General features: G+C 48.2%; 2 protein-coding genes across 2 annotated transcripts in view; one reads left to right on the top strand and one right to left on the bottom strand.

Annotated features, from left to right (window-relative positions):
* LOC128836107 (uncharacterized) overlaps positions 1–18,122 on the bottom strand; it is a 342,237-nt gene that overhangs the window by 214,154 nt on the left and 109,961 nt on the right. The gene's annotated exons all lie outside the window — the stretch shown is intronic.
* The window catches only part of LOC128836347 (NACHT, LRR and PYD domains-containing protein 3-like), a 96,452-nt gene that overhangs the window by 27,065 nt on the left and 51,265 nt on the right, over positions 1–18,122 (top strand). The window contains exons 5-6 of the mRNA XM_054026552.1: positions 12,593–12,760; positions 16,291–16,461. Of these exons, the coding sequence (XP_053882527.1) occupies positions 12,593–12,760; positions 16,291–16,461 (339 nt within the window). The remainder of the gene's footprint in view (positions 1–12,592; positions 12,761–16,290; positions 16,462–18,122) is intronic.

Below are 18,122 nucleotides of genomic sequence, written 5' to 3'. Positions count from 1 at the left end.
ATTCTGTTTTTAATAGTAAATCATAGTTTAATTAGGAATTGCCAGTTTGATCAGAATCTGCACACATTCTGCCCACATGAGGACCTAGCCATATTGTTCAATCCACTTCTCCTCTCCAGACTGGATCACTCTATTTCGCTGCACCTAAAGCTGAATGTAAAAACGATGCCTACGTTACAGATAGTACAAGAAGAACTGTCCACCCCTTCCATGGTTTATGCCACGATGACCACATCAAGTCAATACTCCAGTCCCCCCACTGGCTCTGTCAGGGTTCCCTCCCCACTCTGAACTCTAGGGTACAGACGTGGGGACCCACGTGAAAGTCTCCCTAAGATATTTCTACCAGCTTAGGTTAAAAACTCCCCAAGGCACAAATCCTTCCTTGTATCTTGGATTAGGTTACGCTGCCACCATCAAGTGATTTAAACAAACATTTAGGGAGGGCCACTTGGAGACCTACCTTCCCCAAATATCCCCCCAAGTCCCTACACCCCTTTTCCTGGGCAGGCTTGAGAATAATCCCCCAAACCCTTACACCCCCTTTCCTGGAGAGGCTTGAGAATATATCCTCACCAATTGGTACAGGTGAACACAGACCCAACCCCTTGGATTTTAAAACAATGAAAAATCAATCAGATTCTTAAAAGAAGAACTTTAATTAAAGAAAAGGTAAAAGAATTACCTCTGTAAAATTGGGATGGTAAGTAGTTTACAGAATAACAAAAGACTTGAACATAGAGGATCTCCCCTCTAGGCAAAACCTTAAAGTTACAAAACCAAAGATAAACCTCCCTCCTCCTACAAAGGAAATCACAAACCAAAATAAAAGTAAACTAACACATTTCTTTGCTAGTACTTACTAATGGAGTTGGATTGCTTGCTTTCTTGATCTGTCTCCGGCAAGCACACAAAACAGACAGACAAAGAACAGACAAAACAAAGCCTTTTCCCCCTCCCCAGATTTGAAAGTATCTTGTCCCTTTATTGGTCCTTTTGGTCAGGTGCCAGCTAGGTTACCTGAGCTTCTTAACCCTTTACAGGTAAAAGGATTTTGTGCCTCTGACCAGGAGGGATTTTATAGTACTGTATACAGAAAGGTGGTTACCCTTCCCTTTATATTTATGACAGCCTCCTAGTCAGTTTCTGCTGCTAGTTTAATGCCATTGTCTTAAATCTCCATGAAATTCCTGGGAGGAGCCAGTCATGGGCCCAGAGAGATTCTCAGACAGGAGGAACAAACACAGAAGCAGCCTCAGCCGAGAGCAATGGACAGTGATGTCATCAGACTGCCTACTGTCTTGACATTCTCCTGCTGTGCTGATTGGCTATTACCAACAATTATGCCATTCATTCTGCTTTGTGTTCTGTCCCTGTCCCCTCCATTTCTCTGTTTTGTCTAATTACATTGTAAACTACTCGGGGGAGTGACTTGGTAGGAAAACTCTGTACAGTGCCTACCACAAAGGAGACCTGTTCTTGGTTTCCCATCAGGCACTACTGTGGGGGTGGGCAAACTATGGCCTATGGGCCACATCCAACCCTCCAGCCAGTTTAATCCAGTCCTTGAGATTCCACTGGGGAGCAGGGTCTGGGGCTTGCCCTGCTCCCGCCCTCTAGCCAGGGAGCAGTGTCAGAGGCCACTCCACATGTGCCGAGGCTCCCAGAAGCAGCAACGTGTATCCCCTCTGGCTTCTATGTTTAGGGGCAGCCAGGTGCCTCCACGTACTGCCCCTGCCCCAACCGCCACCTCTGCAGCTCCCATTGGCTGAGAACTGTGACTAAGTACTGACCAGTGCTCAATAGTTGGATGGGTTAGATTTTCCTCCTCAAAAATACATGGTGAAAATAGTTGTTAGTGGGTGTTCTAAGTGCTCTTACTCTCCTTCACCAGCCAACAAGATTAAGGATCAGAGTCATAAGTGGAGTCTTAGATTTCCTCTACTGTTTCTAGGATTCCTCTTTTATGCCTGATGGCCACAGAGCTGAACAGGTAATATCAAAAAGCATCTTCTTGTCTACATATTATCATAAAAATAGCAGAGACTGTGACACACTGACACCACCATATCCTTCATAGAAATATTATTGGGACATGAATATGGCATAACTACGATATGCTTTATGCAAGATAACTCATGGAAAGGTTATGATTTACTGAATATGATTATCTTATTTGTATGCATGTTTCATCTTTGTACCTGAATCTCTCTGGCAGCTCTCTCTCTCTCTTTCTCTCTCACACACACACACTTTATAAAATCTTCAAAAACCTAACCATTATCAATATTTATGCCCTTTAAAACAACATCCAAGCAGCCAATCACAATTAAAATTCAAACAATAAAGCAAACTCACTCACAGCAACAGCTAGTACTCTCACTGTCACCTGGTAGCCTGTTCGGCAGTGGGATCTCTTGCTCTCCCTCTCAAACTCCCCTGTCTGCAGCCCCTAGTCAGCTCCAGCACAGACCCAGAGGTTGGGCCACATCTCTCTGCAGTTGTGAGTCACTCAGCCCAGGGGCTTCTCAGTTCACAGGGACTTTCCCAGCACCCAGTATTCAGCCTTTCTGGGAGCCTGAACCCCAGATAAAACTATTTTACTCTGTATAAAGCTTATAGAGGGTAAATTAATAAATTGTTCGCCCCCTATATGACTGATAGACAGATATGCATAGTTGTTTGCTCCCTCAGGTATTAATCACTTACTCTGGGCTAATTAATAAACAAAAGTGATTTTATTAAGTATAAAAAGTAGGATTTGAGTGGTTTCAAGTAATAACAGAATGAACAAAGTAAGTCACCAAGCAAAATGAAGCAAAAACATGCAAGTCTAAGCCTAATAAATTAAGGCCTTGTCTACACTACGAGAGTAGTTCGATTTTACTTAAATCGAATTTCTGGAATCGATATTGCAAATTCGAACGTGTGTGTCCACACTAAGGACAGTAATTCGACTTTGTGAGTCCACACTAACGGGGAAAGCGTCGACATTGGAAGCGGTGCACTGTGGGCAGCTATCCCACAGTTCCCGCAGTCCCTGCTGCCCATTGGAATTCTGGGTGGAGCCGCCAATGCCTTCTGGGTAAAAAAATGTGTCGAGGGTGCTTTTGGGTAACTGTCGTCATCCGTCCATCACTCCCGCCCTCCCTCCCTGAAAGCGCCGGCGGGAAATCAGTTCGCGCACTTTTCTAGTCAGTGACAGCGCGGACGCCACAGCACTGCGAGCATGGAGCCCGCTGCGACCATCGCTGCAGTTGTGGCCGTTCTCAACGCCTCGCAGCTTATCATCCACCTTTCCCAGAGGCAGATGCAGATAAGTCAGGTGAGGAGGCTACGGCACCGCGGTGAGGTCCTGAAGTCTGAGAGTAGCACAGACCTGTCAGAAAGCACGGGACCCAGCGCCGAGGACATCACGGTGGCAATGGGTCATGTGGATGTTGTGGAACGGCGATTCTGGGCCCGGGAAACAAGCACGGACTGGTGGGACCGCATAGTGCTGCAGGTCTGGGATGAATCCCAGTGGCTGCGAAACTTTTGCATGCATAAGGGAACTTTCCTTGAACTTTGTGAGTTGCTGTCCCCTGCCCTGAAGCGCAATGACACCCGGATGCGAGCAGCCCTGACTGTCCAGAAGCGAGTGGCCATAGCCCTCTGGAAGCTTGCAACGCCAGACAGCTACCGGTCAGTCGTGAACCACGTTGGCGTGGGCAAATCTACCGTGGGGGTTGTGATGCAAGTAGCCAAGGCAATCGTTGATGTACTGCTGTCAAAGATAGTGACCCTGGGAAACGTGGAGGCGATCATAGATGGCTTCGCAGCGATGGGATTCCCAAACTGCGGTGGGGCCATAGATGGAACTCACATCCCTGTCCTGGCACCGGACCACCAGGCCAGCCAGTACATTAACAGAAAGGGCTACTTTTCCATGGTGCTGCAAGCACTGGTGGACCACAGGGGATGTTTTACGAACATCTACGTGGGATGGCCGGGCAAGGTTCATGACGCTCGTGTTTTCAAGAACTCTGGTCTGTTTAGACGGCTGCAGGAAGGTACTTACTTCCCGGACCACAAAATAACTCTTGGGGATGTGGAGATGCCTATAGTCATCCTCGGGGACCCAGCCTACCCGCTAATGCCCTGGCTCATGAAGCCGTATATTGGCGCCCTGGACAGTGAAAAAGAACTCTTCAACTACCGGCTGAGCAAGTGCAGAATGGTGGTGGAGTGTGCTTTTGGCCGTCTCAAGGGGAGATGGAGAAGCTTACTGACTCGCTGTGATCTCAGTGAAACCAATATCCCCATTGTTATAGCAGCTTGCTGTGTGCTCCACAATCTCTGTGAGAGCAAGGGGGAGACCTTTATGGCGGGGTGGGAGGTTGAGGCAAATAGCCTGGCTTCTGATTACGCCCAGCCAGACAGCCGGGTGATTAGAAGAGCCCAGCGGGACGCGCTGTGCATCCGGGAGGCTTTGAAAGCTAAGTTCCTGACTGAGCAGGGTAACCTGTGACTTTTAAATTTGTGTACAGAGAAGCTGAACCTGCCCCCGTTTCTTTACCCAGTTAATGTTGACTATCCTCTCCAGTTACATACCCCCTTCACCCCCTTCCAACACACGTTTAGAAATAAAATCACTTCTACTTTGCTAATGAACACCGTTTTCTTTATTACTGTTTTCGCGGGAATGTTTTAAACCTGGGACGCAGACTGTGGTGGGGAGCGGGTGTAGTGTAGTGACGCAAATGACGCTTCTAAACTCCAGGATTGACAGGCTCCGCAGTGGTGGACTGGTTGTTTCAACGGAGCCTGTCACCCCTTCTGATCGGGACTGTGTGTATGGGGGGCTATGTGACTTTGTGGCAGGGGGAGGACGGTTACAGATCCCTTGCTGCGTGGCTCTGTGATCCAGGATAAGGACCGCCGCATAAGATCTGTAATTGCCCTCCCCCGCCACAAAGTCACAGAGCAACCCACCCCCCACCACAGAACATGAAAACCACCTCCCAGACTGACCAGGGTAACTAGTGACTGCACTGTGTATGTGCCCTGCTGCTGGACCTGCCCCCGCCTATGTACCCTGCTAAAGGTAACTGTCCTGTCAAATTACCAACCCCCTTCCCCCCCTTCCCCCCCTCCTCCAAAAGAACATGATGGAAACAGTAATTAACAGAAACTTATTTTTTATTAGCAACTACACATGAAACTGGGAGGTGAAACTTGGACGGGGGCTTGTGTGAGGCGGGAAGGAAAGAACTTGTCAAATTTTGGGGAATGAGAGCCTTCTACTACTAGAGCTGTCCGCAGGGGTGGAGTGAGAGTTTGCACGGACTCTGCCGCCCCTCCTTCTTTGCACTTTGGGTGAGGGGGGTATGGGACTTGGTGGCGGGGGAGGGCGGTTACAGATAGACTGCAGCGGGGCTCTGTCCTCCTGCCTCCGTTCCTGCAGAACATCCACAAGGCGCCGGAGCGTGTCCGTTTGCTCCCTCATTAGTCCAAGCAGCATTTGAGTCGCCTGCTGGTCTTCCTGCCGCCACCTCTCCTCCCGTTCCATGTGTGCTTGGTGCATTTGGGACAAGTTCTCCCGCCACTGGGTCTGCTGTGCTGCCTGGGTTCGGGAGCAGCCCATAAGTTCCGAGAACATGTCCTCCCGTGTCCTCTTCTTCCTACGCCTAATCTGCGCTAGCCTCTGGGAGTGTGATGCCAGGCTAGGTTGTGAGACAGTCGCAGATGTGGCTGTGGGAATGGGAAAAAGGGAGTGAATTCCTCAGAAAGATAAATGTAGTTGTCTTTCTCTGTGAACAAGACCATGCACAGCACCTATCACATGCACATTCAGGGCAAGGTCGAATTCTCGGCCTTCGCATTCAGTGCCTGGGGTCTTGCACTGCAGATCTGAGAAGCGGGGCAGGACACCGGAATTTATGTAGCAGGCAGACATGGTAAGCCGTAGACTTGTGGCAGCTTAAAACTTTAATAGTAGCACTGGCCTCCTTTCACACTGAAAGCAATGCCAGTCCCTGCTGCCAGCAATCCGGCAAGCAGGAACTCTGCCCCTGTCCGACCCCCTCGCGGCTGTCCCCGGGAAAGATCCCTGTATGCTGCCCCTCTCACGCCTCCACCGCGTGGCTGCAAACCAGCGGTTACAGTTCAGTAAAGGAATGGGCAAGCAGTCCCCAATACTAACATTCCCCTACCTAATTCAAAGCAGGTCACCATGAGCGACATCACCCTGATGAGGATCTCAGACAGTGAGAAGGAAAGAATGCTTCAGGAAAGCCTCCAAAGACCAGGGCCGTATGCCGCCCTGCTCTGCAGGGCAATGATCCCTGAGTACTTGCTTGTCTCGTGGCGCGGAAATGTTTCCTACTACGGAGGACCCAATAAGGCCGCTCTCCCCAGGAACCTGATGCAAAGCCTTTCCAATTACCTCCAGGAGAGCTTCCTCAAGATGTCCCAGGAGGATTTCTGCTCTATCCCCGGACATATAGACCGCATTTTACTGTAGCTGCACTGGCAGGGACTAAACAGTAAAGCGGCTTGGGCAGAACAATCATGCTAAACCGGACATTGTTAGATTTTTTTTAAATAGTTGCACTGCCCAGGACTGAAACGTTAAGCGCCTAGGGCAAACTAATCATGAGAAACCCATTTTTGTTATTCTTAATATTCCTGTTCTGTTATAAATAAATGTTTAGATGTTTACAACACTTACTGGCTGATCCTTCCCCAGATTCTGTGTCCGGGTTAACGGCTGGGGACGGTTGGTAGGGGATCTCTGTAAGGGTGATGAAGAGATCCTGGCTGTCGGGGAAATCAGCGTTGTAAGCGCTGTCGACTGCCTTGTCCTCATCTCCTTCCTCATCTTCCCCGTCCGCTAACATGTCCGAGGAACCGGCCGTGGACAATATCCCATCCTCAGAGTCCACGGTCACTGGTGGGGTAGTGGTGGCGGCCGCACCTAGGATGGAATGCAGTGCCTCGTAGAAACGGGATGTCTGGGGATGGGATCTTGAGCGTCCGTTTGCCTCTTTGGTCTTCTGGTAGCCTTGTCTCAGCTCCTTGATTTTCACGCGGCACTGCGTTGCATCCCGGCTGTATCCTCTCTCTGACATGACTTTAGAGATCTTCTCGTAGATCTTTGCATTCCGTCTTTTGGATCGCAGCTTGGAAAGCACGGACTCATCGCCCCACACAGCGATCAGATCCAAGACTTCCCGATCAGTCCATGCTGGGGCCCTCTTTCTATTCTGAGATTGCACGGCCATCACTGCTGGAGAGCTCTGCATCGTTGCCAGTGCTGCTGAGCTCGCCACGATGTCCAAACAGGAAATGAGATTCAAACTGCCCAGACAGGAAAAGGAATTCAAATTTTCCCGGGGCTTTTCCTGTGTGGCAGTTCAGAGCATCCGAGCTCGGACTGCTGTCCAGAGCGTCAACAGAGTGGTGCACTGTGGGATAGCTCCCGGAGCTATTAGCGTCAATTTCCATCCACATCTAGCCTAATTCGACATGGCCATGTCGAATTTAGCGCTACTCCCCTCGTCGGGGAGGAGTACAGAAGTCGAATTTAAGAGACCTCTATGTCGAACTAAATAGCTTCGTGGTGTGGACAGGTGCAGGGTTAATTCGATGTAACGGCGCTAACTTCGACATAAACGCCTAGTGTGGACCAGGCCTAAGAAACAGATTATAAGTAATATCTCACCCTCAGAGATGTTTCAATAAGCTTCTTCCACAGACTAGACTCCTCCCTAGTCTGGGCCCAGTCTTTTCCCCGGTACATTTTTTGTTAGTTCCAGCAGACATCTCAGTTGGTAAGCAGGGGCTTTCTCATGACAGCCCTCCCCTTTTTTCCTCCTCCACCCACCCCCTTTTATAGCTTTGTCACAAGGCAGGAATCTTTTGTCTCTCTGAGTCCCATCCCTCCTTCTAAATGGAAAAAGACCAGCTTTAAGATGGATTCCAGTTATCAAGTGACATGGTCACATTTCACTGTAAGACCCCTAGTCTCCATTCTTCCTGAGTTGGCCCACACATACACAAGAAGGCTTGCAGGTAAATAAACCATTTACAATCAATTGTCCTAATCAATGGGAGCCATCAAGATTCTAAACCACCATTAATGGTCCACACTTTGCATAATGACAATAAGACCTCAGAGTTATACTTCATATTTCTAGCTTCAGATACAAAAATGATACATGCATATAAATAGGAAGAATATATTCAGCAGTTCGTAACCTTTGTTATACCTTACAAGAGACCTTTTGCATAAAGCATATTCCAGTGACATCATATTCACACTCATAAGCATAAGTACCATTTCATGGTAGAAACAAGCTCACAATGTTGTATGATTATAGACTTTTGTTTTAACCAAAGGTAAAAAAGTGTGGGAAAATGCATATGGAGTGCAACATCACATATACTATAACCCAGTTTGTAAAATTAACATGGGGGTGGGGAGGGGCAGGGAGCTGTGCATACCTCTCTCCACATCAGGGGAGGGGCAAATTTCATAAAACCTTTGGGTTTGCACCCCTTAAAGGGAGTGGGCACCACAGTGTTGGGGCAACCTCCTAAGGCTGAGTCTTTCCAAAGCTGATCTCTGTCTCTGTTTTCAGCTGGGCGTGGCCCTGACTGTGTGCTTGGCTGGAAGAGGCTTGTGAGTCTAGCCCAGCAAGACCAGGTAAAAGGGGGCCCAGGCTGGCAGAATAGACCGATGCAGTGGCATCCCAGTACATCAGGTGGCTCCCCAAAGGGTGCAACCCATCACAGACACAAAAACTGTTCTCAAATCAGTCCAGTCTATAAATAATGACTCTTTTTGTGTTTCATGGAACAAACAAGCTCACAATGTTGTATGATTACAGACTTTTGCTTTAACCAAAGGTAAAAAAAGTGTGGGAAAATGCATACAATATATCACCTGGTCTAAGTATTTCCCAAACTTTCAAAAACAGTACTATTTTGAGTAGATAATTGCATTATCAGTCATAGGCATCAAGTTTCTAATCTGCTGAGGGGTGCTTCCCCCTGTCTCCAACCAGGCCCTGCCCCCACTCCACCCATTCTCCAAAGGTCCCACACCTACCCTGTTCTTTCCTAACCCCACTCAACCCCAGCTCTGTCCCTTCCCCGCCCAGTTCCACCCCATCCTCTGAGTGTGTTGCACTCTTGCTCCTCCCCCGTTCCTGCAGTGCCTCCTGATGCCACGAAACAGCTGAGGGGGGCTGCTGGTGGGTGCTCAGCACCTGCCATTTTTTCCCCGTGGATGCTCCAGCCCTGGAGCACCCACTGAGTTGGCACTTATGTTATCAGTCATATGAAGAAGATTTCTGCCACTTTTGGTGAAAAGTAAACAAAGTTTTTCATCAGTCATTTTTGTGATTTTCTGATATATTTTTTTTGATTGCATAACCAATAACCTTTAATCATTAGCGAAAAACTGCACCACTTCACACATCTATGTCCACCCTGGCGATGACCACTAGATATGTGCCTAACGTGGTAGCAATGAAATTTTTCTAACTGATGGCATAGATGACTTAAGTGGGGAGGAGGGGGCATGCAGAGTTGAGTGTCCCCCCCCAACAACCACCCTCTCAGTGGGGAGCTGTGACGCATGGCTAGAAAGGGTTAAACATCCTGCAAAATAAATAACCTTCATAAGACCTGTGGGGAGATAATGTTTGTGTTTTTGTGTATTTACATATGTATGAGTAGGGTGGACAATGTCATCAACAGTCTATGCTGTATTCTGATAATTCAGAGGTCAAAAGAACATCCTATCATGTAAATGAATTGTAAACACGGGATATCTCAGTATTCATCTCTCTTTGAAATGTACCTTGAATGGTGGTGGAACAAGCAAAAGGCCTTATGTTAATTCGTATAGCTAAGTACCAGTGATCGACATCCTTCAAAGTCATCCTATTTACCTTTTGTTCCCTGAGGGATTCCAACTTGTCAAAAGACATGAAATTGTATAAAAGATCCTTGGGTCCTGATTCTGTGATCTCATATTTGCTTACGCTTCTTCCGGGGAAGTTTGAGTCACAAGATTGAGGTCCGGGTTATGCTGGTTTGCCCTGAATATGATATTTGGACATTGGACTATAAACTATGAACTATTTCTGAAAGAACTCTTTGCAACTACAAAGCTCACCATCTCTGCTATGAATCTGCACCTCAATGAACTGAACTCATGTCTTTATGTATATTGATCTTTTAACCATACCCTCTCTGTCTTTTGTTTTTTAATAAATTAGCTCAGTGGTTTGAGCATTGGCCTGCTAAACCCAGGGTTGCGAGTTCAATCCTTGAGGGGGCCACCTAGGGGTCTGGGGCAAAATCAGTACTTGGTCCTGCTAGTGAAGGCAGGGGGCTGGACTTGATGACCTTTCAAGGTCCCTTCCAGTTCTAGGAGATAGGATATCTCCATTAATTTTTTTTTTAATAAGAATTGGCTGTAGCGTGTATATGGGTAAGAACTGGAATATTCAATAACCTGGGAGGTAATGTGTCCGATCCTTTGGGATTGGTAGAACCTGTTCTTTTATGTGATGAAATAAGATTTACAGAAATGTTCATCATATTTGACGTGGGTATCTGGATGGAGGCCTGAGGCTGGATCACTTTAAGGGAACTGTGTTGTTTGGTCTTCTGAGTAACCAGTAAGGTAATAAAGAAGCTGTTTTATGCTGGCTCGGTGAATCTAAGTATTGGAATATCCACCAGCTTTTTGGGGATTGTCTGCCCCATTCGTTGCAGTTCACCCTAACTGAGTGACCACAGCTGGCTCCCCACTAGGACGCTGGTCACAGGAGTGGAAGGGCCAGGGTCAGAGTCAGAAGAGAAGAAGTGGGGCCAGAGCCTATTCCAGCGGTATGCTGTCTGGGACCCTGCCTGGTGCAGCACAGTGGCTGACAGGGAGAGAATTTGACTGCAGCAGCACTGGGCTGTTTCCCTGCTCTGGCTCAGCGTTTGTGGACAGCAGCCGAGCAAGTCGCCCCCCTCCCCCCCACACACACACTCCACCCAGCATGCTCGGCGTCGGCTCCTGTCCCCAGAAGCTGAGCCTGGGGAGGCAGCGGGCTGCCGCCCCTCCCCACTGTCTCTCTCCCCGGCAGTTGCTGCAGTGCACAGAGCATACCGGGGTAACAGATTGGCTCCGACTCGCTCAGCTACTGTCCCGAAGCCAAGTCTGGGCGGGAGACCGCCCACTACTGCCCCAGCCAGGCACGCTCCCAGGCAGCTGTTGTGCTGCATCGGACAACGTCCAGGAGTGGCTCCATCCTGCTCCCTGCGTGGGTCTGCCAGGAGGGGAGCCGGCACAGCGGAAGGATAGAGCCTCCCCAGGTAACGTGGGGTGAGGAGGGGGCCCTGGCTGGGGGTGGGGCGGGAAGGAGATTCGTGGCTAGGTCACGTGCCCTCCTCCTTTAGCTAATGCCCCCCACATACTGGCTGATGGTTTCCCCTTAGTGCCCAAAATGAGGCCGGCTGGTAAACGAGTGAAAATACAGGATTTTCAGTCCTGCTTCAAGTGTAAATCTGCATGTAAACTTAATCATGGAGCTGCTACTAACCCTGCATACACTCCCATCTCCCACTGAGCTGGTGTTTGCTTTTAGACTGTTTGTTTATGCATCTGCTAGGAAATAATCCAATTTATTTGGGGTCATGTGGTTCTGATATATGCACATCTCTTCACCGTACATCATCATAAGACATACTAGCCAGCCTTCCTAGTGCAGAATTCCAGATGAAAACCATGAATGCTCTTGTAATTTGGATTGAATAGAATTTTGCCTTTGTAATGCATTGCAAATTTCTAAAATACTGGAAAGGGCACCGGATATTTTAAAAACATCTAGGTGGGTCCAACATTCCATGCACCCCTCTCCCGCCCTACTCTATATTCCCCCCCCAACATCTAAGGAACCCCTTTTTGATTTTTGTTTTCCCTTCCAACAGCTCTTAAAATGTTTGCCTGGGTTTGGTCTGGTCAGTAGTTGTGCAGCAGAGCTAGTGCCGGGGGCGCGGAGGGGCAGGATCTCCCAGCTCTTGTTCTGAGCCTGGCCCAGCTGCCTGGGGAGGTGGTGCCCCTACAGCCTCCCTTTAGAGATGGGACTTCTCTGATTCAGTCACACCATCCCAGGGCACATCAGTGCCAAATGCAGCCTGAATGGTTGAGAGCTGGGTAGGTGGGATTTAGGGTGGCCAGATGGCTGCCCCTTAAATTCTGGTTAGTCTGTGGAAAGGCTGAGGGGCGGTGCTTAGTGTTGGAGTCTTACCCCAAACTTAATCTTTATTGGTCAATGGAGGAGGTTTAAGGATTAGGGTGTCTGGGCCATTCACAGTGCTGACTGGTCAAGAGTGAAGTGTAAGGGGTGGGCCTAGGTAAGAAATCCCACACAACACCAGTTTCTCATTGGACAAAAGGTGGGGCTTGGGAAAGCGAGTGCAGCAGGGGTTCTGGGTGCTGATTGGTCAGGGAGAGGGGCTGGTGGGTGAGGCTGCCTGACAGAACAGCTGTGACAAGCCCTATTCACAGCGTGATCCCTCTTGTCTGTGTGTCTCTCTCCTGTAGGTTACATGGGTGTCTCACAGGCGCTTGTTGCAGGGATCTCGCTGATGTTCTCAAAGCCAGAGAGAGCCTGACAGAGCTGGACCTGGGTTATAATGATCTGGGCAATGCCGGAGTGCGGCTGCTGTGTGAGGGACTGAAACACCCGACCTGCAAACTGCAGAAACTGGAGTAAGTAACATTTGGCCTCCTCTGTGTATTCACAGGTGTCCACTATCTAAAGCACTTGGCAGGGTGAGAGATGGTGAAGGGGAGAAAAGGATTTTTGTCTCTATCTGCCCCACTCTGATGGTTCTCGGGGACTGAGAGTCACCGCGTTACCCCCGCCTACAGCTAGATGGGGTCTTACTTTTAGTAGCTGGGCAGCAGTTGCCTAAAACAACCAGCCCCAGCCACTCACTCAAGCACTCTCCTCTGGGCTTATGCCAGCCCCAGCTTTGTCTTGCAGGCTGACTAGAGGGGCATCCTAATCACTGAGTCCCTTTGAATCATTCTCCTGTGATACCCAGCCCCTGACTCTGGATACTCCATAAATACCAGATCATCTGAACTGCCGTACACCCCAGTTTACCAGATTTACCTTAAATCACCACACAGCACTTGAATAAGAAAGAATAAAGATTAATCTAGAAATTAGAGAAAATTGATGGAAACAGCTGGTGACAACAGAAACCAAAATCATAAAACCATGAGCATGGGTCTACACCTGTAAGTAGTTACCTTTCCTAGCTAATAAAGTAGATTTTCCCCACAAATTTCAGTCGCAGAACTCTATGGTTTCATAAGAACCAGGATCCAAACATTCAGGACACCCTCCACAACTCCTCAAAGGGTTTCCTTAGTGAATGAATACAGAGCGCCTTTCCCTACACTCTGTTATACTGAGAACTGTCATCTGCTGTTGCATACCCAGGGCAATCTCCTGCCTGCTCTAAGGTTCGTTTTCACCTCCAAGTGGTTTTGATATTTGCCATTGTCTTTGATGGCTTTCCATTGACAGTTCTCAAGTGTGGCAAGGGTAGACAACACAGCTTTCTGTAGATATGTTACTTGTTATACTTGATGGATAAATATCCTATAAGATGTATTTGGTGTACTGAATTTGTCAGGTCTGAGGTTTGAGCTTTTTTTAAAGAACAGAGGACCTTTGCCAAGTGTTTTCAGTGTCACACCCACCCCATTTTCTTTTCTCCTATTCTTTATCTTTCCTCTTATTACACCAACTCCATCTCATGCTGACCCAGGTGTTGTTCCTGGCAAACAATATTCTTCCTTTGGGCCCAGAGCTCTCTCATCTCTACTTCCTAAAGGAAAACACAGGACAGAGTGGACTGAGTTCAGCTACAAAGTATGGGAGTGAGGAATGGCATTAGCAGCTGTTGACCCTTTGTCATGGCATCTAAAAGTGTGAGGGTGTCACTGCTCACAACGCATGTGCAGATCCTTGTACGGGACACAATCATTTAAAGCAGACAGGCCAAAAATAGTGATTGAGTGCACTAAGGGCACTGATTGAGCCAGTCGTAACCGGTCCCTCCGGTGTCTCCATGGGACTAATAACTGCCATAATTCTTCCTGGGTCTGGGATTCCTGAACCACACGGTATAGGAGGTCTTCACGGACCTCAAATTGGGGTCCCTGCAGAGTCTGTTGCTCAGTGCCCCCATCCAGTCAGGGTTTGTCACCTGCTCCCAAGCCCTACTCAGAATTTTGTCCTCCCGCTGTTCCCTCATGAAGTCCCCTCCAAGCTCCAGCCACTTGCATTCAGTAACCCTGTCGTCCTGACTTCAGAGGGGGGCTCTTTGGGGGTACTGGTTTTAGGAGGTGGGGGGCCTGCCACCACATCCTCCAGGCCCTCCTGCACTACATGGCCTCTCTTTAGTGGGCTGGTCTTTTCTTCCTCTGGAGCCCAACGGCTGCAGTCCTGCACAATCTCGCAGAACCCCCGCCAGTCCTCTCCCAAGATCATTGGGTAGGCCAGCATTGGGGCCAGTCCGACCCAGCACACCTCCTCCTGGCATCCATTGGCCGGCCATACCCACACAGCTGGGTCCGACTATATATGCCTGTGCACACACTGGAGGAGTACTGGGGTCCCTGCTGGATTGGGGGACTCGACCAAATTGGCCCAGATGAGTGTCTGGCTACAGCCCAAGTCAATCAATGTGGTCACAGGGGTGCCTTCTACCTGTAGGGTTATCAGGAGTTTAGCGCAGCCTTTCTGGTGTGCCTTGAAGCCTGTGGCTAATGCTTGGCCATAGCTGCAATCTATGAGGACAGTCACAATGGAAATGCCCTTCTTGGCCACACTCACAGCACTTCCCCATCGGGGTGTTCATGGTTGGGTCAACTGGTCTCCCCTGTGGGTGTTTTTTCCCTTGACCCAGGGGTAGATGTGAAGTTCCCCATGTGTTCTCTGGACCGGTGATCTGCTAGGTCACTCCAATCCTCAACTCCAGGAGCCAGCCTTACCTTGCTCTGCTGTGAGAACCCCCACTGTTCACGCACAACCTCTGGCATGTAAACTGCTTGGACTGTGCAACCAAATGACACCAGACAACATCTCCGGTCCCCAACACAACCCTAGGAACCTCTGTCTTGCAGTGTCCAGTTATGCCCGCTGGATGCTGCAAGCTTATATGAGTTAGTCAATTTAACAAATAAATTGATATGTACCAGGCTTCTTATCCCAAGGGTAGTCTCTGACATGCTTCAAATGCACTGCTTCAGGTAGAATAAACAAACAGATTTATTAACTACAAAGATAAATTTTAAATGATTATAAGTCAAAGCACAACAAGTCAGATTTGGTCAAATGAAATAAAAGCAAAACGCACTCTAAGCTGATCTTCAGTGCTCTTAGATGATTCTCACCACCAGGTGGTTGGTTGCCCTTCAGCCAGGCTCTCCCCTTTGATCGGCACTTCAGTCGCTTGGTGGTAATGTCTGTAGATGGAGGTGGAAAAGAGATGAAGAGCAAGGCAAACGTCTCTCTCTTTTATCATGTTCTTTCTTCCCTCTTGACTTGCCCCCCCCACTTCAGAGTCAGGTGAGCATTACCTCATCATAGTCCCAAACTGGCCGAAGGAAGGGGGTGACTCACTCATGAGTCCAACAGATCCTTTGTTGATGCCTAGGCCAGTGTCCTTTGTTCCTGTGAGGCTGGATTGGGTTTGTCCCATACATGCCCTGATGATTGTGAACTGCCCCTCTGCTTATGGAGAGTTTTTGCCTGGGCTTGCTTTAAGCCACGAGGACACATTTTCAGCCTCATAACTATATACATGAAATTATAACCTATAGCATCACTGTAACATTATTGTAACAACAGTTACTATAACATCACTGTAACAACAATGCTCAGTGCATCATGAGCCTTCCAAAGGTACCTGAAATGACAAACTTTGCATTAGATACTTCACAATAATATTATAAGGGTGAACATGGTTGTGTAGGGTGTTCCCACGAGGAACAGAACATCACAGTGGGGCTTAGGCAGGAAGTCCCACCCAACATCAGTTCCTCATTGGACAAAGGGTTGGGCTTGGGAAGCAATGGGAGGACGGGGCAGTTCTGGCTCATTCTGTGTGCTGATTGATCAGGGAGAGGGGCTGTAGGGCAGGGACACCTGTCAGAACAGCTGTGACGACCCCTATTCACAGCATGATCCCTCTTGTCTGTGTTTCTCTCTCTGACTTCAGCTTGTGGGATTGTGAGCTCACAGGCGCTTGCTGCGGGGATCTCGCCAATGTTCTCAGCTCCAACCAGAGCCTGACAGAGCTGAAGTTGTGTTCAAATTCTCTGGGCAATGCTGGAGTGCGGCTGCTGTGCAAGCGACTGACACACCCAAACTGTAAACTGCAGCGACTGGGGTAAGTAACATGTGGCCTCCTCTGTGTATTCACAGGTATCTTCTATGTAAAGTGCTTGCCAAGGTGAGAGATAGTGGAGGGGACAAAAGGGTTTTTCTCTCTTTCTGCCCCACTCTGATGGTTTCTGGGGACTGAAAATCACCTCGTTACCCCCTGCCTACAGCAAGAGGGGGTCTTAATTGTAGTAGGTGGGCATCAGCTCCCTGAAATCACCAGCTCTTCACTCACTCACTCACTCAAGCACTCTCCTCTGGGCTTCTGCCAGCCCCAGCTTTGCCTGCAGGCTGACAAGGTGGGCACCTTAATCCCTGAGTCCCTTTGAATGGTTCTCCTGTGATACCCAGTCCCTGACTTTGGCTACTCACATAAGTACCAGATCCTCTGCACCCAAAGGTGCCGTGTACCCCAGTTTACCAGATTTACCTTAAATCACTGCTCTGGTACATCACACAGCACTTGTGAACTCTTGTAATAAAACAGAAGTAATTATATTTAAAAAAGAAAAAGATTTATCTAGAAATGAGAGAAAGTGATGGAAACAACGGGTGACAACAGAAAGCGATATTATAAACCCTTGAACCCGGGTCTTCACCTGTAAGTCTACACCTAGCTAATAATGTAGGTTTTCACTACAAAAGTTCAGACCGAGAGTCATGGCTGGAGAGGGCTGAAGGTGGACAGCAGCAGAGAGAGAGGTCTGCTGGCTCTCTGAGCAGGAGAGTTGCAACCTGAGACAGGGCTGAAGGCTGGGGCAGAATGATGGGGTGATCCTACTGATGTCACCGGTTGAGACCTGGAACCACACCTGGGAAATAAACAGGGCAAAGAACCACCCCAGCGAGAAGGACTGGGATGAGGTGTTGTAAGATACTCCAGACCTGTACTTGGTGTTCAACTCTTGGGACGATTGGACTGTTTTGACTGTGCGGCGGGGGGAGGGTGGGGGTGTCTGTTTTTTATGGTACCAGGACTTCTGGTAATAAATCAACTTTGAGGAAAGACTATGTCCATACTCGGACAGTTGTACTGAGTTTGTGTGAGGATCTAAGAGGGAAACTGAGGTGTGTGACTGGCCAGGCAGCAGGAGGTGCTTCTAAATAGAAAAAGGAAGAAGCACTAATAGCTTCTAAAATAAAAAATATATATATAGATCATTGTTTTAATTGTGTGAGTTTTTATTTTTGCTCACTACATAAGTTGCACAACTAGTAAACAATTTTCAAGTACTGACAAAACACCCTGAGTGTCTGTGTGTAACTGCCGCCTGCCAGCCACACTTGTGCTATGGTCTGGCTAACTATCCTTGGTTATATTTCAAGGTGACCCCAAACCACTCCATTCCCAGATTTCCCCCCCCCCCCCAAAATACATCTTCTCTACTGCCCAGCCCTCTCCTGGATAGTACAAATTATGTAAAGTCAGTTTTTTATTTAATAGAAATCATATGCCAGTTTAGTATTTCTAATAGTCCTTCAGACACTTCAATTTAAACACACTGGATTAGGTAAAACAGTAAAAGAAGTTTATGAACCTCAAGGAGAGATATTTTAAATGAGTACAAATTATGTGGCATAAAAGTCAAAAATGGTTACAAGAAAAAGAAAGATAAAATGTTTACTAATGCCTAACTTAACAAACTACATTAGACTGAAAGCAAAGTT

Source organism: Malaclemys terrapin, chromosome 4, assembly GCF_027887155.1.
Source record: "Malaclemys terrapin pileata isolate rMalTer1 chromosome 4, rMalTer1.hap1, whole genome shotgun sequence".
Taxonomy (NCBI): domain Eukaryota; kingdom Metazoa; phylum Chordata; order Testudines; family Emydidae; genus Malaclemys; species Malaclemys terrapin.
Note: the sequence above shows the minus strand (reverse complement) of the source record. Positions and strands in the feature narration are given on the sequence as shown.